The sequence below is a fragment of the Mytilus edulis genome, chromosome 5, assembly GCF_963676685.1.
Source record: "Mytilus edulis chromosome 5, xbMytEdul2.2, whole genome shotgun sequence".
Lineage (NCBI taxonomy): Eukaryota > Metazoa > Mollusca > Bivalvia > Mytilida > Mytilidae > Mytilus > Mytilus edulis.
Genome location: NC_092348.1, coordinates 31938403 through 31963985, shown reverse-complemented (window position 1 = coordinate 31963985; position 25583 = coordinate 31938403). Strand labels below are relative to the sequence as shown.

The window sequence follows — 25583 nt, the reverse complement described above, 5'->3', positions numbered from 1 at the left end:
CCAATCAGTCAATGATAAGTACCAATAAATCAATCAGTAGAAGAACACACTAATAGATAAATAAATAAGTAAATAAAGGGATTCGAACAATTAATAAATCAATCAATCAATCAATCAATTAACTAATCGATGAAAAGTGTAATATTATCATTGAAATATATTGTAAAACAGTGTTGCGATGATCAAAGAGGCAAGGGTAGTCATAATAAAAAAAACTTAAGCGAAATTACAAAACTTTGATGTATATAAGTTAATAACATAAGAGTGTCTTGATTAGAAGATAGATTAAGACTTATAAACATCGTCAGTAAGAAGATCTGAAATTTATAAGAAGAACGTATACATTGAGGACCTATGTTTTTTAACAGAAGGGCATATACATTGTGAATTACCCTTGATTTCTTATTAGAACTTTGATGTTCTTGAACTTGTTATATTTCAACAAGTAAAAACCTATTTATCTTACCTCCGATACATTTCTAGGAATATGATTGGTTAAAAGTGTCCGCGTGGAGACGTTGTATATTCCATATTAGGTTAATAGTTACAATAGTCTAAATTCAACAAATAAAGACAGTCGGTAAGATACATTCGTTACATAGTGTGCTAGTGACCTAATACGATATATACGGGGTCAGTAAATTCCATATGGGGTTCGAGCGTCGCTGTAACTAATAATGTTCATAATAAAATCAAATTAAACTTTTTTTCTAATTTACGACTTATCTTACTTTCCTTCTGTTCGAAAATTTTGAAAACAAATGGAAAATATGGTCATTGAAATATGACTGTATGTAACTGCAAACACATGCGTATATTGCTAAAAATCGTACATCAATGTACACTCCATAAAATAGCCAATAGCGGAACAGCACAGTCAACTGATGGAAAGTAGAATTAGTAATAGTTAAAAGACAAAGGGGTTGCAATATTTTAATCGTTGTGGACAAAATGATTTAAGCAAATTGCCTTGCAGCTACTATTACACAATTGAATGTGAAAATAATTATCGTACATGTAACAACTAAAATAAATACATCTATTCATTCTAAATCTAAGTCATAATAGAGACAATAACAGAAAAATCTAGATTAACACCAAGTAATTGTCACGAAGACGCCCGTAGACCACGGAGCATAGGTCAAATCTCCGTTTACAATATACATTTTTAACAAAAGTACTCAAATGAAAAAAGATATTTCATCTTTTTTAACTCAAAAGGGTGAAATGCAACAACAAAACCATCACACAGTACAGCAGACAACGTTACCCACCAACGATTGACTCGTCCGAAATAAATGTAAAGACACAAACTGTTTGGGAGATTAAGCTTTTCGCTGAAACGTTAAAACAGATTAGTACTGTATCGAGATGAATGATGTTTGTAATGCGATATGCTAGTTCGGATGAATTATCTACCGTTGGGAAAATACAGTAAATGTATGTATACACACTTGCGAACAATGAATATATAAAACGTGACAAACTGTGTGTAAACATATTAAGTATTCCTATGGCATGTACATTATATGTGACATTTAAACATGGAGGCATTTGTTGAATGAATTGTGAGTATCATGTTTAATCTAATAATTATGTTTTGCTATTGAGAGTAATATCGGTTTTGCTATTAGCTTTGTGCTCTGAACATGCTGAACTGAAGCTTTTATTAAATGCGATTAGGTTAAGTCAAACATATCATTCTTTTATAAAATAGAGCCGCCGACATACATCTAGAATTGAACATGCCTTGGTATCGGTTTCCAGCTAAACTATTATACAAAAAAACTCTATTTTATGAAAAAATTCAACAGGTAAATTTTGATGAAGAAAACCATTCTCTGCATGATTGCCAATGAGACAACCGTACAGGAAAACGGAGACCAAAGATCGAGGATATTAACAAATTAAAGTTAAGCAGTAAGTCTTTTGATATCGATCAAAATACAAACTATATATCAAACTATATTAGAGAACCCGGTATAACGAGACATGGGAACCAAATCAAAAGATTTACGCGACGACCCAATTTAAGTAAAAAACCAGAGAGTAATCAGCAACGACCACTGAATAACTGGCTCTACAATTGGGATAGCAACAAAGAAAATAATGCTGGGTATTACTTTGAAATGAGTGCTCTTCCCTCCCCCACGACACTGGAGAAAAGTGGTACAGTACATATAGCATTTAACAAACTAAAAAAACTGTTGGAAGAGGCTACCGTTACAACAAAAATAACTATTTGGAGCGAGTATTAAAAACGTTATGAAAATATTATTGAGGTCAATAACATCTGTTGCGATAATAGAAACATATCCTTATTTTTCGATTTTGTACAAGTTAAAACCATTTTTAAGCAATATTTTGTACAGGTTATAACATGTATGAGGTACTTTTGTACATGTTATAACTTGTATTTTTGCATTATACAAGTTATAACATGTACAATATTTTTGTACATGTTATAACCTGTACAAAATCGCAACTTGTACACGACATATATATGCAAATACAATATATCATAATTAGTCCCTGAAATATTTTTAATTTTTACATTCAATATATATATATATATATATATTTATTATAATAATCATGATAATTATGAAAATACTTCAAATCATTTTGTTTTACATTAGGTAAATATGCCCCTTATGCTCCTAATTTGGCGAATAAAATGCTTATCTTTAAAGTTATCTTAATATAATACAAACTAGAACACACCAGCGACCTCGCGTGACCTTGACTGAATTAAAGTATCTATGCCTTATTTTTAGCTTGGATATAATGTATTGGTATTGTCATCTGGTAAAGTCTTGGTGATTTTAAGTTGCTTAGTTATGTCTGCTTTTAAAATCTTTCCCCGTTTTCTTGCTACAACAAACTTACTACAAACTAAATTTAATTTTACTGAAACAAAACACCTTGGCTTGTTATTATGACCTATGTATTGTAATAACAATAATAACGTGTCTTTAAAATATATACAATGTAGCTGAACACGCTTCTTTTATGGACATTCAACGACAAAAGCCCTTGAAATCATATCTAACGCATTCAGAACATCAATAATTTATTCCTTAGATAAATTATATTACGCGCTTTAAACATATTTATAATAATTTAATGAAAGGTCTGGATTGGATATTCCTTTAATTTTGTATTCTTTATTTTTTTATGCCATTTTCTCTATGTTTTATAAATTTAGTATTTTATTCTATATTCTTTATATTTTAGCACCGTATTATTCTCTATTCTGTATTTTATTTGTTTGGCCTATTTTTTCCTCTATTCTTTATACTTGTTGCTCTTTGTTCTGTACATATTACCGATTATTTTCTTTTCTGTAAACCAAGTCAAGAACCTCTCATATATTCGAATTTAGTTTCTGTTAGACTAATTCAATTCTTGTTTAATCGAAGGAGGTCTAGTTACTGCGGAGATTTACACAAACGTCTTTTTTTTTATCGATACCAGTGTGTTACTGTAAATTATTGGAGAGTTCATTGAAAGAAGTATAACAATTCGTAAAAAAAATAGCATTAAAATTGAGAAAGGAAATGGGGAAAGTGTCAAAGTGACAACAACCCGGCCATAGAACAGACAACAGCCGAAGGCCACCAATGGGTCTTCAATGTAGCGAGAAACTACCGCACCCGTAGGCGTCCTTCAGCTGGCCCCTTAAAATATGTATACTAGTACAGTGATAATGAACACCATACTAAACTCCAATTGTACAAAAGAAACTAAAATTAAAAATCATACAAGACTTACAAAGGCCAGAGGCTCCTGCCTTGGGACAGGCGCAAAATTGCGGCGGGTTAACATGTTTATGAGATCTCAACCCTCCCCCTATACCTCTAGCCAATGTAGAAAAGTAAACGCATAACAATACGCACATTAAAATTCAGTCCAAGAGAAGTCCGAGTCCAATGTTAGAAGATGTAACAAAAGAAAATAAATAAAATGTCAATAATACATAAATAACAACAGACTACTAGCAGTTAACTGACATGCCAGCTCCAGACTTCAATTAAACTGTTCATTTTAAATTTTATGTGATGTACTTTCAATGTCGTTTTTATTTTTTTATTTTGTAAAGTCGAATTCAACAAATTCTATTGAGGCGACAAATAATTTAAATTCTGTTTTTTCTTCATTTTTCATCGGTTTAAAATCTGTCCTAACTGAATTTTTGGTTAACTTCTTTCTTATGGTTGTTATGCTGTTTATAACCTAAAACGATAATCATGTTACTTAATAATAAAATAATGAATTACCATGCGTTCTTATGAAAATTTGGCTGACATTTTTAATATTTTTAATTTCTTTTTTATGAACAAGTTTGCGTATGGGATTTTGAAATATTTTTTTTTAAACAATTCAGGCTACAAGCAAATATGCATCTCATAAAACATACCAGTCTACTGGTTCAAAGACATTGTAGCTGTGATAAACTCAGGTTTGTGACTAGATATTCTACAGCAACAGCAACCTCACATTCAACAATACAAGATGAAGATATCAAACCATTTCATCAAATTCCTGGACCGAAAGGGCTGTATACTGTCCCTTATCTAGGATCAGCCTTACAGTTTAAACCGTTTAGTAAGTACAACATAATAGGGAAAAAACAAAGGATATTGGATAGCTATTCATGGCAGATAATCAGTATATGCACAGCAAAAAAACACACACAAAAAGCCAAGGAACACCGCTTTTATTGCGACTCTTCGTCTTAAATTCACAATTAGGCCTTAAACACGGAGCAAAAAAAACATCGTCATTAAAACTTTATGTGTTAATTACATATTTTTGTTTTGGTTCTTTGTTTGTACATAAGGCAAACCGTTAGTTTTTATACGACCGCAAAAATTGAAAATGTGTTGGTCGTATATTAGTATCACGTTGGCGTCGTCGTCTGCGTCGTCGTCGTCGTCTGAATACTTTTAGTTTTCGCACTCTAACTTTAGTAAAAGTGAATAGAAATCTATGAAATTTTAACACAAGGTTTATGACCACAAAAGGAAGGTTGGGATTGGTTTTGGGAGTTTTGGTCCCAATATTATAGGAATTAGGGGCCAAAAAGGGCCCAAACAAGCATTTTCTTGGTTTTCGCACTGTAACTTTTATTAGTTTAAGTAAATAGAAATCTATGAAATTTTGACACAAGGTTTATGACCACAAAAGGCAGGTTAGGATTGAGTTTGGGAGTTTTGGTTCTAACAGTTTTAGGATTTAGGGGCCAAAATAGGGCCCAAATAAGCATTATTGTTGGTTTTCGCACAATAACTTTAGTATTTATAAGTAAGTAGAAATCAATGAAATTTAAACACAAGGTTTTGGACCACAAAAGAAAGGTTGTGATTGATTTTGGGAGTTGAGGTCCGAACAGTTTAGGAATTAGAGGCCAAAAAGGGACCCAGATAAGCATTTTTCTTTGTTTTCGCACCATAACTTTAGTATAAGTGAATAGAAATCTATGAAATTTGAACACAATGTTTATGACCATAAAAGGAAGGTTGGGATTGATTTTGGGAGTTTTGGTCCCAACAGTTTAGGAATAAGGGGCCCAAAGGGTCCAAAATAAACTTTGTTTGATTTCATCAAAAATTGAATAATTGGGGTTCTTTGATATGCCGAATCTAACTGTGTATGTAGATTCTTAATTTTTGGCCCTGTTTTCAAATTGGTCTACATTAAGGACCAAAGGGTCCAAAATTAAATTTAGTTTGATTTTAACAAAAATTGAATCCTTGGGGTTCTTTGATATGCTGAATTTAAAAATGTACTTAGATTTTTGATTATTGGCCCAGTTTTCAAGTTGGTCCAAAATTAAACTTTTTTTGATTTCATCAACAATTGAATAATTGGGGTTCTTTGATATGCCGAATCTAACTGTGTATGTAGATTCTTAATTTTTGGTCCTGTTTTCAAATTGGTCTACATTAAGGTCCAAAGGGTCCAAAACTAAACTTACAAAAATTGAATCCTTGGGGTTCTTTGATATGCTGAATCTAAAAATATACTTAGATTTTTGATTAATGGCCCAGTTTTCAAGTTGGTCCAAATCGGGGTTCAAAATTAAACTTTGTTTGATTTCATCAAAAATTGAATAATTGGGGTTCTTTGATATGCCAAATCTAACTATGTATGTAGATTCCTAATTTTTGGTCCCGTTTTCAAATTGGTCTACATTAAAGTCCAAAGGGTCCAAAATTGAACTAAGTTTGATTTTAACAAAAATTGAATTCTTGGGCTTCTTTGATATGCTGAATCTTAACATGACTTGTACTTAGATTTTTGATTATTTAGTTTCAAGTTGGTCCAAATCAGGATACAAAATTATTATATTAAGTATTGTGCAATAGCAAGAAATTTTCAAGTGGACAGTATTGTACAATAGCAAGAAATCTTCAATTACACAGTATTGTGCAATAGCAAGAAATTTTCAATTGCACAGTTTTGCGCAATAGCCAGAAATCTTCAATTACACAGTATTGTGCAATGACAAGTATTTTCAATTGCACAGTATTGCACAATAGCAAGAAATATCTAATTGCACAATATTGCGCAATAGCAAGAAATTTTCAATTGTAGTTATCTTTCTTTGTCCAGAATAGTAGTTGAATCAACTTAAATCATTGTTTTATACAATGTATTATTCACTTTTACTACCAACTGATAAATTAAAACATTCTTTACCATTCAGTGATAACGAGCACTTTTTTACATTTTAATATTTTATGATGTATTTAAATGAGTAGTTATTGTTGTAAACTCCATTAGAAATTTGAATTGAGATCAGTTTTTGAATAAGGGAAAGGGGATGTGAAAAAAAAATTGGGGGGGGGGGGGGGGGGTCAATTCAGATTTCATAAATAAAAAGAAAATTTCTTCAATTTTTTTTAGAGGATTAATATTCAATAGCATAGTGAATTGCTCAAAGGCAAAACAAAAATTTTAAGTTCATTAGACCACATTCATTCTGTGTCAGAAACCTATGCTGTGTCAACTATTTAATCACAGTCCAAATTTAGAGCTGAATCCAGCGTGAATGTTGTGTCCACACTTGCCCCAACCGTTCAGGGTTCAACCTCTGCGGTCGTATAAAGCTGCGCCCTGCGGAGCATCTGGTTGATATTTAGGCCCAGTTATCAAATTGGTCAGCATTGAGGTCTAAAGGGTTCAAAATTGAACTTTATTAGATTTCTTAAAAAATTGAATTCTTGGGGTTCTTTGATATGGTGAATCTAACCATGTTTTTTGATTTTGGATATTGGACCATAAAAGGTAAATGTTCAATTTAAAAGTTTTTAAGTTCAAGTTTTTAGACCACAATCATTCTGTGTCAGAAACCTATATTGTGTCAACTATTTAATCACAATCCAAATTCAGAGCTGTATCAAACTCAATTGTGGGAAAATTTGGTCGATTATTTAGGGAATCATTAACGTATGACGTGTGCGGGCCATTCTTCGGCAGTCAGTTTGTAGTGGGTTTGCCTACTATCTTGAAAAGTACAATAAAAGACAAATAGTTTTTCCAAGACAAGATTCTCACGGCAAAAACCCTGTAATTGTTTAAAACGATATATTACCTCCTCATTGATTAACTGTTCTTTACTCTACGTCCAGTGGAAAATATTTCATGCTTGTTCAGAACGAGAACATATAAAAAAAAAGGTACGTCTTGCTAAAAATGGGCGGAAAATTATTTATGCCACTAGAAAATAAGGATATATTGGATAGAGCCAGAAATGATGTTTTCCAACAGGCCACCTACGGACCCCTCAAAGAGTTGTGGTAATGGTTCTTAACGTGTAGAGAGTGTTACATTATCAACAAGAGGTATAGTTCTAACACCCCTATTGTGACATGATATGACTATTTATCGCACCGCGGGTAAATTATCACGTTGTGATTGGTTTAACTCCGTCACGTGGTGACCCCCTACATGTATAAGATAAGATAAGATAAGATAAGATAAGATAAGATAAGACAAGATCAATTTAGGTCCCCAGGGGGGCATACACACATATCATATATAATTGATACAACATACAGTATTTTACATAACATTGTAAATTAAACTATTGAAATAGTGATACAGGTATTATTTGTCAAATAAAAAGGTATTTGACAGTTGCTACTCCAGAGATGTGGCAAACCCCATTTATTTATTTACTTGATTTTATATTTTACACATTGTAATGTGTAATTTAAAACAGATAGCTTTAAGTAAAGTGAATATATGAATATAAAGACCGTAGGGGGTTAGTAAATTTCATAGAAGGTTCATGACGCGTTAATGGTGACAACATCTATTAATGTTGTTGGGTTTCATTGTTTATTTTTCAACATAACGCAGCAGAAAAAGCCCAGCGTGCGATAAATTTGAATACAATCCATAGGGGATTCGGCCTCCGACCTCACCCCCTATGAATTTTACTAACCTTCTATGGATCCGTAGGGCGTCAGTAGCGAACCATATAACTTATAGTATTATAACTCTCGCACATTTTTAAAGAAAACGCCAACTTTGGTAAGGGTTTTACATGGTCGGTAGATTACCTAAATGCTCCTTGTCTATACCAAAGTTGTCCGCTAAGTTATATTTATGTGTGGTACATTTAAATACTTTTTTCTAAGAGTCAGAGTCTTTTTACTGGCCCCAGTGGTATTTTAAAGATGTTCCTGTTTTCTCTTTTGCAGGCCCGTACACCATAGATGACATCATTACTGTAATTGAAAATAATAAGAACAAATATGGCGACATTATGCGACTGCGCCTGGGGAAAGATTTTGTGGTGTTTATATCACATCCTGACTTGGCTAAAGTAGTGTTCCAGTATCCATACCAAGAGCATGTCAGAGTTGGTCTCGGTATATTGGAGATTTACCATAAGAGAACTGGAGTTAAAAAAGGACTGAGTTTATTGTAAATATTAACATTTTTTTTTACCGTGTTAGCCATTCGTAATTTATAATTTTTTAAATGTTAAGCGAGCTGCAAAATAATAAAAAACAAAACAAAACAAACAAAAGCATGCATATATAGTATCCGATAATAATGTTAAATGCCTCGTATTTCAGTATGACAATTTATTGGTTCATGCTAGATGGCTTTTGTTAGGTATTTAATGAGGTAGACCTAGGTTAAGGGAAATAACTCTTAAAATGATCAGTACGTTTGTGTCGACCATTTTCAAAAATATATTCTAAGCTTCTAGGTTAAATTGATTATTTTCAATCTGTTTCAGGTAAATGCTTAAAATACATTGATGAACTTGACTTTTTCAAACGCTTAACTGATTTAAAGAGTTATCTCCCTGGACCAAGGTCTACCTCCTTAATGGTTAAAGTAACAACATGGAATCAAGCCTTTTTTCTCATTGATTTGTTATAAAATACAATTTTCGTTGTTATCTGTCATTTATAGCATGAAGTTTAAAACATCATTGTAATGTGTAATTTAAAACAGAGAGCTTCAAGTAAAGTGAATATATGAATATAAAAAAGATGCAAAAACCAAGTAAACGGTTAAAAAACAGTTCAAGGACTATATTTTTGTCCGAATCATCATTAATTGCTGTTTTGCTTGACACGCCAGACGCGCGTTTCGTCTCTATATGACGCATCAGTGACGCTCAGATCGAAATAGTTAAAAAGCCAAAACAAGTACGAAGTTGGAGAGCATTGAGGACCCAAATTCCAAAAAGTTGAGCCAAATAAGACTAAAGTAATCGCACTTATATGTACATTTCACTTACATATAGCTATGAGGATATAAAACAAATTGAGCTTACTATTGAACGGATATGTAACAATATTTTCTATTTCCAAAACCCTTTCAGTTAAGTTTTTTGGGTAAAATTCATGATAATTATTAGACAAATACAGCTGCATACAATTTATACCGATGGCATCGATATACGCTTTGCAGTGCTTACTAGTACCAATGATAATATTATTATAATTTAAGGCAAGGAGAAGAATGGTTAGCGTTACGACGACCAGCACAAGAAAAGATGCTTAAACCTTCAGTGGTTGCTGATTATGTTCCTATGATTGGTAACGTTACAAATGACTTTGTAAAACGTCTAAAACAACAAAAGACTGTGACAGACTTATTGGAGGAACTCATGAAATACACCACTGAAAGTATGAGTCATAACAAAAAAAATATCAGTTAATAATTAATTATCAGACCGATACATGCAAATACCTAAAGATGTTTTAATCTTTGGTATTTAACTTCGAGCCCATAAATACTTTCCACATTGAAAATTAATTCATTTATGGTCATGTTATTAATAACATCTTTTATGACTAATTGTCTTCTATAATTAAGATCAATTTGGTACGTCAGACTCGCTTTACATCTACAAAGGAGTCAATAAATACCAAATTGAAAAGCAAATGTAAACTTGTGACGAGCTGTACGGTGTCTAGTAAACTGGACATCAACGAACAAAATAATGACTGTTTTTTATCACGTGAAAATTTTCTTCTCTATAAAAAAACATAATTACTTTAAATTTAGATTTATATTTCATTATAATACGTTGTTCTGATTGGCTAACTGCACATCTCGCGTTATTCCTTAACCAACTTCATTACACAATAAAATGTATCATTCATGATGACACGAGGTCCTACAATAAAGTGCACAGGTAAATTAAAGAAAACTTGATAAAAATCGTGTTTCCATGATCCTAGCTAAGATATTGAATGCTTCTTTTGGTAACTATATAGGGTTGTAAAAGCGTTGACCGTGCGCACATTTTTAGAATGAAGCGCTTCCGCGCCTCATAAATTGTACTTCGGTCAACGCTTTTACAACCCAATGAAGTTACAAAAAGATAAAATTTTTGATCTGCAAGGTTTTAATTTCATTATAAACATATCACAATACACCATGTACGTATACTTTGTTACAACCCTATAGCTAGACAAAGCCGACGCGGAAATAGATTATTAATCTACCAACTGAAACTAAATTTTATATCATGGTTCAGGGAATGGTTCAGGGCAATGAACAAATTTTAGACATTGCTCCCATGTGCATGATGTCACGGAAGTATGGTTTTGTAATTGATCGAAAAAATAACGCAAATCCGCATCAACTTTGGTCTATAACCTTGTTATAAAGTACAACTATTTATTCAACGAATAATTCTATCCTAATATTAAGAACGTTTATAGTATACAAATAAATACAAATTGAAAAAAAGTGACAAACAGTTATTGCTATTTTCAGGCGTAGGGATGTTGTGCTTTAATAAAAGATTGGGATGTTTTGAAAGCTCTTCGAATACTAGGTTGATCAAAGCTCTAGAAGACATGTTTACAACAATGCAGCAAGCATTTCTACTTCCATTTCCAACTTATAATTTCTTCAGCACTAAACTGTACAAAACATTTGAAAGGAGTCAACAGGTTTTAGATGAGTAAGTTTCATATTATTTGAGGAGGTATAATTAGGTCTTCAAATGACTCATATTTTTGTGCTAAATTTCGGGAATTACTTCACGAAAAGAAATTAAAGTAACGAAGGTTTCATAATGTGGAGTTTTTAATTTCCTAAATTTGTCTTTGAAACAGTGTTTTTCCATAGATAGGGTCAACTTTTGATAAAATATCCAAATTCGGGGACCGTTGACGATCAGTGTCTTATGCTGTGGTTTTTGCGCATGCTCAGTCGTCGTAATGCTCACGAAATTTAAAAACTCTGTTTCAACCTTTGTCCAATTTTACCGCAATTTCGCGGGCATCTTCTAGTACAGTCAAAAAGAAGCAAGCAGAATAACTTCCCTTAAATTGTATTTGTCATGCCCCTCCTACGTTAGTAGAGGGGCATTATGTTTTCTGGTCTGTGCCTCCGTTCGTCCGTCCGTCTGTGCCTCCGTTCGTCCGTCCGTCTGTGCGTCCATCAAGGTTAAAGTTTTTGGTCAAGGTAGTTTTTGATGAAGCCGAAGTCTAATCAACTTTAAACTTAGTACACTTGTTGCTTATGATATGACCTTTTTAATTTTAAACCCAAATTAGACTTTTGAGCCCAATTTCACGGTTCACTAAACATAGAAAATGAAAGTGGGAGTTTCAGGTTAAAGTTTTTGATCACGGCAGGTAGTTTTTGATGAAATTGAAGTCCGATCAACTTGAAACTTAGTACATATGTTCCCTATAGTATAATCTTTCTAATTTTAATGCCAAATTAGATTATTACCCAATTTTTACAGTCCATGGAACATGGAAAAGGATAGTGCAAGTGGGGCATCCGTGTACTTTGGACACATTCTTGTTAATCATAATTATGACTTATTTCCGTAACATTCGATTATTTACAGGGTAGCACATAAAGAAATTAATGATCAAGTTATGGTTCTAAAGAAACTGAAAGAAGATGGTAAACTAGATGAATATCTTTCAAAGGACCCGAATTTCATGCATTCATTACTGTCTGATCCAAGAATGGCAAAAGAGGACGTGGTTGGCCTAGTTACGTCATTGTTTGGAGGAGGAATTGATTCGGTAATAATTATTACTACTATGTATTCATTTATTTTCGTAGGTAACAATTTTCATGGATTAAGGAAAACTTGCATTTTCGTGGATATTTGATTTCTTGGTTTGCCAATCTCGAAAACAACGCCTATTTTAAATTTGTAATTCGTTGAAAATTTAAATTCGTGGTTCACCTGTACCCACCAAACTAACGAAAATTGGTATCCAACGAATAATATTGAATCCACAGAAATCATTTTGGGGCCTTTACGAGCTCACTGTTTGGTGTGAGCCAAAGCTAAGTGTTGAAGGCCGTACTTTGACCTATAATTGATAACTTTTTACACGTTGCGACTTGGATGGAGAGTTGTCTCATTGGAACTCATACGACATCTTCTTATATCTATATACATAAGTTAAAATTATTTTTACAAATTTTCTATATGGAAAATATAATTGAAAGATCTCTGCTATTAGGAAAACATACCATAAATGATATTGTCAGATGTATTAGCGAGTAAAACGGGGTATTTTTTTTTTCTGGGAAATCACAAATATATTAAAGTGAGACTGCTTTTATCGTTTTTATCTGGACATACAGCTACTGAAAGTTTCCATCAAGCTACATAAATCTTTGTTTGCATCAAAAAGCATAGGCTAGTATGGTGTTTACCCTCCTTATTTGTTATGTTCTGAACGCTTTCTATAGTAGAGTGTCATTATATTTTTCGGCCTGTTCGTCCATTCATCCCTCTGTCCATCCGTTTATCCGTCTGTCCCGCCCCAGGTTAAAGTTTTTGGTCAAGGTAACGTTTGATGATGTTGATGTCCAATCAACTTGAAACTTAGTACACATGTTCCCTATGATTATGATCTTTTAATTTTAATGCCAAACGGGATTTTTTTTCCTGATCCAACCTTTTCTGTTCCCTGATTTTTGTAATCTTCTAAATTAAATAATGCAGCTCGAAAGAATTAAAACCATATTATTAATTATAAATATCCCATGTTTAGTTACATCAGTTTATTATACTATGTGTTTATTTGGGTGTGCCTTTTAAGAACAGAGGAAACTAAATATCCATATTTTCCATTTTCTATGTCCTGATATTCGCTTTGCAATTTCATTCTCGCCTTTTTTAACATTTTAAATACATGCTTTAAATTATTTTTATTTACAAACAGACTGCGAATGGTATGGCATTCGTTCTAACTGATTTAGCATTGAACCAAGACAAACAAGAAATACTCAACCAAGAAATCCAAGAAGTTTTAAGTGACCAGCAGACTGTGACGAAAGAACATTTATCAAAAATGTCTTACTTAAAAGCATGTGTTAAAGAATCGCAAAGGTAACATAAATAGACTGTTCAAAATACAACTCTACCTAGACTTTAAGACTGTTCAAAATACAATTCACATATAGCAACTTATAGCTCCATTTATGGAACTATCCTAAGAATTAACTACATATAGGAAGATGTGGTATGAGTGCCAATAAGACAACTCTTCATCCAAGTAACCATTTATAAAAGTAAACCAATATAGGTCAAGGTACGGCCTTCAACACGGAGCCTTGGCTTTTATCGGTCAACAAGCTATAAAGGACCCCAAAAATTACTAGTATAAAACCATTCAAACGGGAAAACCAACGGTCTAATCTATATAAAAACGAGAAACTAGAAACACTTATGAACTACAAAAACAGACGACAAGCACTGAACATCAAATTCACGACTTTGGACAAGTGCAAACAATTGCAGCGGGATTAAACGTTTTAATAGTGGTACCAAACCTTCTCCCTTTTAGGTACATTACAAATTATAATGAATTCCTCATTTACCGTACTATTAACTCCATCACTTTTGTTTAATTGTTTATAGAATAACATTGACGATACCAATGAACTGCATCGTACATTGCGAAAATTAAAACACTTACTGGAAAAGCTAAACTCGAATACAAACGTGAACTCAAACAAACTATTCAAATTAATTTTCGAAATAAAATCCCATGACACAAAGAAGACTTTTTTTCTCTAATGTATAATGATATTATTGCCGCAGCCGTCTTTTCGTTGGACTGTCTTGCTATTATGGTCTTATAATAAAAACTAGTTTTAAAAATCGGCATGTTTATATAAATACTCAAAACCAATGAAAATACATAATCTGGCAATGGAAGAGTTGCAGGTTTTATATCGCTGCATTCTACATGTGTCTTTCTAAAGTCAGGAGCCTATAATTTAGTGGTTGTCGTTTGTTGCAGTTTATCATATTTGTTTTCCATTTATTTGTCTTCTACATGAATCAGGCAATAAGTTTACTCGTTTGAATATTTTTAATAGGTCATGTCGATGCCTCTTACAACAGTCGGAAGGGGACGATAAAAGGCTGACCCGTGTAAAAAGAGAGCCATATATCTTGCACGTTAAAACACCCTTGTAGATTTCGAAAAAGATCAGGCTAATGCCACTCACTACAAGGCAGCACTCGTACTCGCAAAGTGGAAAGGAATTAATATAAGTTTCAAAACTTGTTTCCCAATCCACACTAAATAAATATGTTTAAACTGACATGTATAGCTTGCGAAGGGTCTTACTTAATGCTGATTGTCGTAGGGTCACCTATAGTTTTAACTTCTTCGTCTTTTGGTTTCAAGGAAAATTATGATTTCCAAATGACGTAGAAATGCAACTAGTGTAGGTTACTTATAAGTTATAGCAAATTTTTGACAGACCATGTATGTAATGGTGAGGTTTCAAATAGTTATTTCTTATTCATGACTGCATTAAAACAGATCTTATATTTTTATCAACTTTAATTTGCAGGAAAATATTTCCAGTTTTATTTGGAGCTGCTAGAATTACAGAAAATGATATGATTGTTGGTGGATACCGAATTCCTAAAAACGTAGGTTGTTAACTTTTCACTATGGATTCTCCCAGAATTCACTCATTCATAAATGTCTCATACTGACCATTTTTTACTTTTGGATGGTCAATGTATGAATAAAATTAGATGTACGAAAAAATTTGTAAATGTTGTTATTTGGAGACACCAAAGATATATTGTATACAAATTAGATGCCAACATACGAGATCTCCAACGACAGATTAGAGTATTATTATACACAGTTAAAATTTAACATGTGCATTTTGTAATGAAATCGCGAAAAAGACCGATATACGGTATACTAATTTTTGGCAAGCTTTAAATTCTTTCTCTCGGAAAATGCCTGTACCAGGTCCGGAATATGGCAGTTGTTTTCACTTGTTCCGTTGATTGGTAGCGTTTGATTTTGTCAGGTTTTATGAACTTCCATTTTTGTCAGTAGTTTTGTTATAATTTCCAGAACGAGTGTAAGGACCTACATGTATAGTCGCTTAAATGAATTTTACGTCGTTTGTGTCTTGATTATCAATCTGCCACAAAAACAAATTCTTTGAATAAAATCAATATACAATGCATTAAGCACAGAAGCGATGCAAGTCAACCACTGACAAATATCGGTTTTGTTCCGTGTTGAAGGCTTTCCAGGCTGAGAATTTGAGACGAAGAACTGTTTGCATATCCATGTATAGTAAAACAAATATGAGCATTGTTTTCTTTTAATTTTAGATGCTAGTCATTTTGAATAATAATTGTATGTGCAATGACGAACGATTTTATCCAAATCCAAAAGAATTTATTCCTGAAAGATGGATGCGTAAATATAAAGATGAAGCGATTGCAAAAGGACAAGATTACCCATTCGGATTTAAACCATTTGGGTTTGGTCCAAGAGGCTGTGTTGGTCAAAGGTTTGCTGAAAATGAAATTTATATCGGAGTCGCTAAGGTATTTATTAATATCAGTACAGAACACGCACTTTGTAAAAGTGTAAATTTCGACATACAAATGTATATAGTAGAACAATTTACCACAATGTCAAATATAACATCAATTTAAGTGATCGGACCACGACGGGTGTCCTCTTGAGAGCCCGCGACGACAGGTTTTATCTTGAGTTTGTCATTGCCTAGAGCCCTAGACTTTTATATTGGTTCATTTATAGATCTTTATTTAAGGTTTAGTCGTAATAATCTTCAGATTCTTAAATAGGTTTTGCCGTTCTTAGCTGTCAAACATGTGATATTTAGGAGCCAGACTAATGAGTTTTTATCAGGAAACTTTTTCTGGTAAGCTAGCTCTTAAAAATCCAAATAGACATGTCGATCACGCAAAAAAAAGGGCATATTTATTTCATCATCTTATTACATTGATTTTTCGTCAATCAGTCAACCCAGAGAGGATGTGATACAACTCGTTTTAATGAGTTTGTTATCTGGTTGCGTAATATAGATATCTATTAAAAATTAAATAATCATGATTCATATTGTAATTTTCTATCATTATATCTAAACAATGAAATATCTTCATACACTCGGCTTTAAATACGTTTGCTCAATTTTTGTGGTCTCTCTGCGGTCGTATCAAACTGTGCTCAGCAATCAGGGGACTTTTCATCAGGCATACAAATTTCATATCTCTACATTTTTGTTTCAGATAATACAGAATTTTAAAATTTCTATGCCTCCAGGAGTTAGAGAAGTGAAACATGTCAACAGAATATTTACATCACCATTGGAAAAAGTTACTGTACATTTTACAGAAAGGAAACGGATTCCCTCAACATGACCTTGAACTCGTAAATACACTATTACATATTAATACGGATGCTTCAATGAACCTTTACCTCTGAACTAATGTATTTGCAAACACAATTGATTTTATGCAAGAATGCTTTTTTTGTTGTTGCAGTTGGACTAAATATGCAATATTTAAATATTTTTCATTGTCGACACTTGCAATTTTGCATACGAATTTAATACAATCATTATTTTTGTGTCCCTATACTTTTAATTATGTTATTACGTTATATGTACACCATTTAATGACTTGTCTAATATTTTCACATTGTTCACCTCAACAAGATGCCAAACTATTAGTTTCACGCCATCTTGAAATTTTTATGTCAAAACAACTGTTTGTTCTGATTGGTTGAAAATTAATGTGGTTTTGGTTCTTTTGGATTTAATGAGTTTACTTAACAAAATGTCAACACCCGAAGGAGAGGGGAAGAAATGATATATGGCTGGCCAAATGTTACAGATATTCGAATTAACGGTATCTTTGAAAATATTGCAATTTAATCACATATTATTAAATAAGCACCGAGTCTGATAGTACAAATTTCACGATAAATTACGGGTTTTAAAGTTTATTCATGTAATATTTGGTTTGCTATATAAACTATTTTAATTTCGATATGGCAGATTGGATTTAGTTTTACACTGAGCAGTTCTAACTCTGTACAATTGTATGCCATGCTGAACTTATTAAATTATACATCGCGCTTACCAGAGGCTGAGCCGTCCTTTGTTGCAAGATCTAGAGCTAGTCTAAAATTCAGACTTATCATATTGTTCATTGTGTGTGTGTGGTTCCAGGCCAACCCATTACCCACAGATACTGTGAAAGTCTGTTATTATGGTGAAGGAAGCCGAAGTACTCGGAGATAATCACCGGGCCACTCGACAGAAACCAGTGAGATATCAGAAGATTGATCTCCAGGTCAAAGCAAGTGACAATTTTGACCAACCGATGCCCCCAAATTACCCATTCCATTTTAAACTCCGCTCTGAGTAACAGAAAAATGTGTGTGGGAGGGTGAAAATCAGAATCGAACCAAGGACCTTCAGCACTGTAGCCATCGGTTTTAACCACTTTACCACGAACTAACACATAGGATAACATCCTAAAAAACAACAGAAACATTTTTTCGCCACTTTCCGTAACGAGGCGAAAGATTAAAAAGGGACATTCAAACTATCAAGTCGTAAAAATAAATTGACAACGCCATAATTTGATATTCTTATAAATATGTAAACTTGCATTGGTATTGTTTAACATTGTTTTACATGATAAATATTTGTGTATATTAAAGTATATCAGCTCTCCTGAATTTATATGGAAGAAAAAAGAGCTACATGGAACATTCACCTTGTTTGTGTGAAATTATATTCATGTATAAAATCACTTGGAGTATGGCAGGTGCGGGTTAAGGGTGGACATATGCATATATATTTTATATAATTTTCACTCCAAACATTGGCTTGCCAGCCCTCCCCTCAAAATCCTCGACCCGCTACTGTGTCTTCAATGCATGTATTAGGTGTTGTCTATCCTTAAATGTTTGCATTTCATTCATGTTCCTTTGCATTTGCATTTTTTTGTAAAGTTTCTAATATTCTAAAGTTGTCGTCCCACATCATCACTGGTATTAAAGAGATAATAGTAACTGCAATTACGATTATCCCAATATGGCGACGGTAGATATAGGTAAAATCTTTACACTCATTTTTCTTAAATGTAGCATGCTTTTGTCAATAGTTACTCAGCTGCAAGGTTTATCTACACCAGTACATCATATTTGAATCGTAAAGGTGCACTGGATTAGTCTAAGCGCTTTGAAAATTGCCGTCGAAAAATTCGGGATGATAATCGTAACTCGGAAAAAAAGATAATCGTAATTATGGTATTTAAAAATGGAAAGATAATCGTAACTGGAAAGTGTTTTATTGATATTGACACTTAAAACATACTAGAACACACCCGCTAAATCGCGGGCATTCAGAGCGGAGTTAAAAGTATGTAAAGTGTTGTTAGAAATTTTATACCTCCTCCTTCATTTCCAAAATTCCCAATTTTAGGTTTTCTATCAATTTCAATATGAACATACATTTAGTATGTTATGAACATTTAAGTAAGGATCCTGTAGTTCAGTGGTTGTCGTTTGTTTGTGTGTTACATATTTGTTTTTCGTTCCTTTTTTGTACATAAATAAGGCCGCTAGTTTTCTCGTTTGAATTTTTTTACATCGTCATTTCGGGGCCTTTTAAAGCTGAGTACGCGGTATGGGCTTTGCTCGTTTTTGAAAGCCGTACGGTGACCTATAGTCGTAAATTTCTGTGTCATTTTGGTCTCTTGTGGAGAGTTGTCTCAACATGGCAATCATACCACATCTTTTTTTTTTGTAATCAATGAATTTTGTAAAATATTTAATGAATGGAGAATTTCAGAAAAGGTATCAAAAGTTCACATGAATAATTTTAGCGCTTATCTGTATATTACTATATAAATAAAGTGCATTTACTTTCAATTCTTAGTTTAGTAATCGATCCATGGTGGTCAATTGACATAGTATACAGACCCTCTCCATTTAATAAACTCTGAACAGAATTAGAATACACTTTATTCGTACTATTTGTTTGTTCAAAGTATACAGAAAAACGCAAACCGGAAGTATAATCTGACTTAAAATTTCGTCCAATGACGGGACAATATCCGGATGCCTTTTTTCTCGTTTTTCTCCCAAAATAACTCAATCTGAATAATCATATGAATGGATGACAAATGCGACTATGCACTGTACATATAGGACACAGAGTCGTGTTGATTAATTTATTGTGGAAAGAAGAGAAGCGACACCAAAAATGAGGTCTTCTCGTTTAATAGTATAGAAGATATCTAATAGCATATAATGAAGTTATGTCGATGAATTATTTACGAAACGTTCCAACATCTTATGACATTTCTTTTTATGCATATATTATTAACAGTTCTTAGGAAAACAGCTACATAGTGTATTAATCTATGTTTTTTGATTGAGTTAAGTCTGCCAATTGATATTTTAACGTGTGTTTTTCTATGTTGTGATGTTAATATGCTATTGTTTTTTTACACTAGTAATTTTGGGGCCCTTTATCGCTTGTTGTTCGGTGTGAGCCAAGGCTCCGTGTTGAAGGCCGTACATTGACCTATAATGGTTTACCTTTTTATAAATTGTTATTTGGATAGAGAGTTGCATGTCTCGTTGGCACTCACACCACATCTTCCTATATCTACATACTAGTATATCATAAAATTTAGTTTTTTTAATAAATAATGCCGTTAGTTTTCTCGTCTAAAGTGTTTTACATTGTCATTTCGGAGCCTTTTATAGCTGTCTATGCCGTATGGTCTTTGCTCATTGTTGAAGGCCGTACGGTGACCTATTTTTGTTAATATCTGAGTCATGTTGGTCTCTTGTGGAAAGTTCACATACACATATAGAAAATATTTTAAAGTGTGCAAGCACGAGATTAAATGTTCTTAAAAAATTGAAATATGTATTGAATAGAAATTATCTTGCTCGTATATATTTAACTTTTATAAGACCCGTTATGGAATATGTATGTGAGTTATGGGATGGTTGTACTCAACAAGAAGCCGACAATTTAGAACATGTTCAGTTAGAAGCAGGGAGGTTAGTAACTGGGTTGCCCGTGTTTGCTAGTCGGGAAGCTATATATTTTGAAACTGGCTGGCAATTGCTTGTGAACAGAAGAAAATCCAGAATGCTCAATATGTTCTATTCTATACATAATGAGACTGCCCCTGATTATCTCTGTGATTTAATGCCCCCGCTTGTTGGTCAAGTATCTAACTACGATTTGCGAAACAGTAATAATTATGTAGTACCCGGTTATAGACTAGACATAACTAGAAAATCCTTTTTCCCATCCACTACTTTTGAATGGATTAGCCTTCCCCCCGACATACGTACGTCCAAAACATAAATATTTTTAAACGAAAGATGAAGTCCAAATTGATACAGCCACCTTCCTATTTTAGTTGTGGGGATAGAAAATTAATATCATTCATACACGTTTGAGAAATATGTGCAGTTCTTTAAATTCAGATTTACATCGTGTTAACCCAGTCCCGCATGCAGCTGTGGCCACCCTGTTGAGGATAGTATACACTATTTTTTACAGTGCGCTCTTCACAACGAAGCCAGAGAAATACTGTTTTCAAAATTAGAAAGTTATGCTATATCCATTGAGCTTCTTTTAGCTGGTGACGGTGACCTTTCTTTTCAGCAAAACAAAGACATTTTGAGTCCGTACAATCTTATATCAGAATAACACAAAGATTTAAAGCAGTCAATTAACATTCTAAATTTCTACTTTACAACCTTTCACTTCAGTCTAGTTGTTTCATTATTATTCCTTATTATATTGGTTTTTTTTTTCTTTTTTCTTTTTATTTCTAATTTTTGTTTGAAGTATGTATTACATGCATTACTACTATGTTGTGTTTTTTTTCGCCATTATCTATTAAATGTACTTTGTGTTTATATTTATATTGGGAGAGGACGTCTCTAATGTTGTTATAACTTGTGTCCAATCCCTTTTGCTACTTTTGCAAGTAAAATATGTTTAAACTAAAAGGTTATGCATATTGTTGTCAGTTATAAATAGATATACAAGTTGAAATGATAGGACTTTTTTTTACTGGGAACTCACTTTAGTCCCATGACTGTATATATATATAGGTAAATTTGTCCTAGATATTAACCTGTAAGTTTCTTCATTTATTTTTATATGCGTTTATGTCATCGTTAAACTTGACATTTGCATTTTTAACACACAAAATACCATTGAAATGCAGAAAGTAACATTTATTATGTTTCAGTTACTATTATCCGATAAAGAAAATTACGATTATCAAAGAAGAAAAATACCATAGAGTTACGATTATCATACCTAATTTTTCAACGGCAATTTTCAAAGCGCTAAGACGATTCCAGTGCACCGTTACGATTCAAATATGATGTAATGGTATAGATAAACCTTGCAGCTGAGTAACTATTGACAAAAGCATGCTACATTTAAGAAAAATGAGTGTAAAGATTTTACCTATATCTACCGTCGCCATATTGGGATAATCGTAATTGCAGTTACTATTATCTCTTTAATACCAGTGATCATGTTAACTTCCGATATCGTAAATTTCTATGATCATAATTCAATTAATGTATTACTGATCGACATACTAAATACAAGATATTAATAGATTTAATAAGCGTGAATTTGTTTATTAGTTAACAAATAAAGCTTTTATTCCAATTACAATTGAACTTTCCATATTAATTTGAGAGTTAAGTTATGTTGATCTGTACATGAACTTTACTACATTTGTAACTTATAAACTTAAGCAACTTCTTAATGATATTAATCAGACCGTACGCGTACGGTCCAAATACTCATACGGTCCGGAACACGTATAACAATGAGCGAAAAACAAATATGTAACACATCAACAGACGACAACCACTGCATTACAGGCTCCTGACTTGGGACAGGCACATGTACATACAGGATTTGGCAGGGTTAAACATGTTAGCGGGATCCTCCAGGTTAGCAACCCTCCTCTAACCTGGAACAATGGTGTAACATTACAACATAAGAACAAACTCTAAAAATCAGTTAAAAATGGCTCAACTCATCAGATGGATACATATAGAAATACACAGAGTGGACGTGGCCGGGTACTTGTATAGCCCAACCACACAAACCACTGAGGACAGATCTGAGAGTACTCACAGTTACTGACAGTAAGTTCAAAGCCACTAACAATAATTAAAAAAACAATACACCTAAGAATAAATTAGCAATCAGTACATAGCCTGCATCAAATGGATTCAGTATAAAGACGTCACAAACAGTCAGAGAAAAACATGACAATGAAGTCCATAGACGATTTCAGTCATGCTGTCGTATTAGTAGATTCTGCATGTCCTGCTGATCATTTTTGGAACTGACAACATCTCTATCTACTGAAGTTTCATACAAAAAATGACAAACATAAGTGATATTCTTCTTTCAACATGTTCAAGGACAAACACTCGTACAAAAGGAGTCGACTGACGATGCGGGCTTTGTTGACTGATCACCTTGTGTAGTTTATTTTGTCATTTACGTATAATCTTTATTCATTTTTTATTAAAGTTTCAAGATAACATCAAAACATTATAAAATAGTAATAGGGTAATAACTCTTATAATAGATAATCAGACAGCATAGTATATATGGACAGTATAGGTAGATTTTGACATTCTGTTATTGTCTGTCCCGCCAGTTCGTCTATCTCTGTTTTCTTTTCAGGTAGCATGAGTTATGCTGTATTAATTAAATGCAATTTATCTTTCAAATTGTCCGATATTTATTCGATCCGCCCCCGGTCTTTTGTTAGGGGAATGTTGTTTGTCTATTGGTCTTTTTTTTTGCAATGTCGTTGTCCATTTATTTTCGACTTCAAGGGTTCAAATGTTCCTTTGGTATTTTTTTCCTCTCTTGAAAATATGATAAATTATCTATGGTCATGAAATCGAAACTGTGTCGCTCGGCTTCAATCTCATACAAAAAAGAACAAATCCACCAACTTTCTAATGTCTAGAAAGGTACTGGGTGGGATATTGGGCGGAACTTCGATTACTTAGTATCGTTTGATGGGCGAAGCAGTCGACTTACCTTTAAACCCCTATTGCCAAAACAAAAACATTCATGGTCACTGGGTTGTCTTTCGTTTTCCAGCGTAGGGTCCGATTGATTTTATTTTGCTCTGTCACAAGAAACGTACCAATGACGTTTTTGAAATGAACAGATCGTTTACGGACTGCAGTACCTTTTTTGTTTTCATTGTAAAATTCGGCTCGATGACTCGGAAACAAGTTGAATGAAAAACTTTTATGCCTACTACCCAAAATCAAATGTTTGGGATTCAAAATGTGAGATATTTTGAATAACTTTTTATGGGAAGACTTTGATGCAAACGACAGAAAGTTCATTTTTATTTTTCTATCCATTGATTGTCAGCCTTATTACCAGAGAATATAGAGATATAGTTATTAAAATATTTTAAGGTTAATAAAAGATCGACGAAAACTTTGCCATTTCTTCTACCGTTTAAATCCTGGGTGTAAAAGTTGAATACCCTTGCCCTTTTTTATACGCTTGTCAAAATTTTTACGGGACGTATTATGGTATACAAATGTCCGGTGTCCGTCCGTCCGTCCGTCCGTCTGTCTGTCCGGCGTAAACATGTCGCACCGTAACTTGAGAACGACTTATCTAAATTTCATGAAACTTAATATAGTTGTGTTTTATGATGGTCAAATGATCTGTATACTTTTTGGTGAAAATAAGATTTAAACTTTTTGAGTTACGGCACTTTGTAACTAAAACAGGGGTGTGTTTTTTTTCACATGTCGCACCGTATCTCAAAAACGATTCTTGATTATTGCTTAAAACTTTACACACTTATTTGTTATATTAATCTAAAGATCTGTATACTTTTTGGTTATGATTCAAAATTTCATTTTTGAGTTATTGAGTATTTTGTAAAAAAGGGGGAGGGTTTCATACATGTCGTGCCGTATCTCAAAAACGATTTATGATTATTGCTTGAAACTGTACACACTTCTTTGTTATATTAATCTTGATTCAAAATTTTATTTTAGTGATATTTGTAAAAAAAGAACAGGGGGGGGGGGGGGGGTTCACATGTCCCGCCATGTCTCAAAAGCAATAAATGGTAATTGCTTAAAACTTTCTCAGAAACTATTTATGATTATTGCATAAAACTTCCACACAAGACGTCGGGCGTATCATGCGTTCATAGCGCAGCTGTTTATTAATACATTGAACACCAATTCGGTTTCACTTCGACGCCAATGCTTATAATTCTCCCAATTGATATGATATTCCCGTGCTTGCATTTCCTATCATGATTTTCTTGATAGAGGGTTGCTGCTCACAAGGAAGCTATTAAACCAAGGGATCCAAATGGTGAAGTTGAAATCATCCCTTCGTAAATTTTACGGACGCCATCACGAGTTGGTTGACCGTTAAGGAATAACCGTTTCACAAATGATATCGAATATGTTCCTTACGTCGTAACTACAACCCCCTTCCCTTTCATGAATGTGACCTACCGAATTAGACCATTTACCGGATTTTTAATCACATAAGCAACACGACGGGTGCCACATGTGGAGCAGGATCTGCTTACCCTTCCGGAGCACCTGAGATCACCCCTAGTTTTTGGTGGGGTTCGTGTTGTTTCTTCTTTAGTTTTCTATGTTGTGTCATGTTTACTATTGTTTTTCTGTTTGTCTTGTTCATTTTTAGCCATGGCGTTGTCAGTT

The 25583-nt window shown here is 33.3% G+C and overlaps 1 protein-coding gene across 1 annotated transcript; it reads left to right on the top strand.

Annotated features, from left to right (window-relative positions):
* Window positions 1–1417: 1417 nt before the first annotated feature.
* Window positions 1418–18510, top strand: LOC139523451 (cytochrome P450 10-like). Its single transcript, XM_071317501.1, has 10 exons — window positions 1418–1568; window positions 4388–4608; window positions 8715–8940; window positions 9985–10163; window positions 11263–11452; window positions 12353–12536; window positions 13695–13861; window positions 15340–15421; window positions 16130–16348; window positions 17057–18510. The coding sequence occupies exons 2-10, from the start codon at window positions 4401–4403 to the stop codon at window positions 17186–17188; spliced, it is 1587 nt and encodes a 528-aa protein (XP_071173602.1). The 5' UTR covers window positions 1418–1568; window positions 4388–4400; the 3' UTR covers window positions 17189–18510.
* Window positions 18511–25583: the final 7073 nt, after the last annotated feature.

What these genes read in the sequence shown, in the direction of transcription:
- LOC139523451 (XM_071317501.1), top strand. Translation starts at nt 4,401, where the DNA reads ATGCATCTCATAAAACATACCAGTCTACTGGTTCAAAGACATTGTAGC. An exon ending in AAAAAAGGACTGAGTTTATT is followed by an intron (nt 8,941 to 9,984) that starts GTAAATATTAAC and finishes TTATAATTTAAG; the next exon opens with GCAAGGAGAAGAATGGTTAG. An exon ending in CATGAAATACACCACTGAAA is followed by an intron (nt 10,164 to 11,262) that starts GTATGAGTCATA and finishes TGCTATTTTCAG; the next exon opens with GCGTAGGGATGTTGTGCTTT.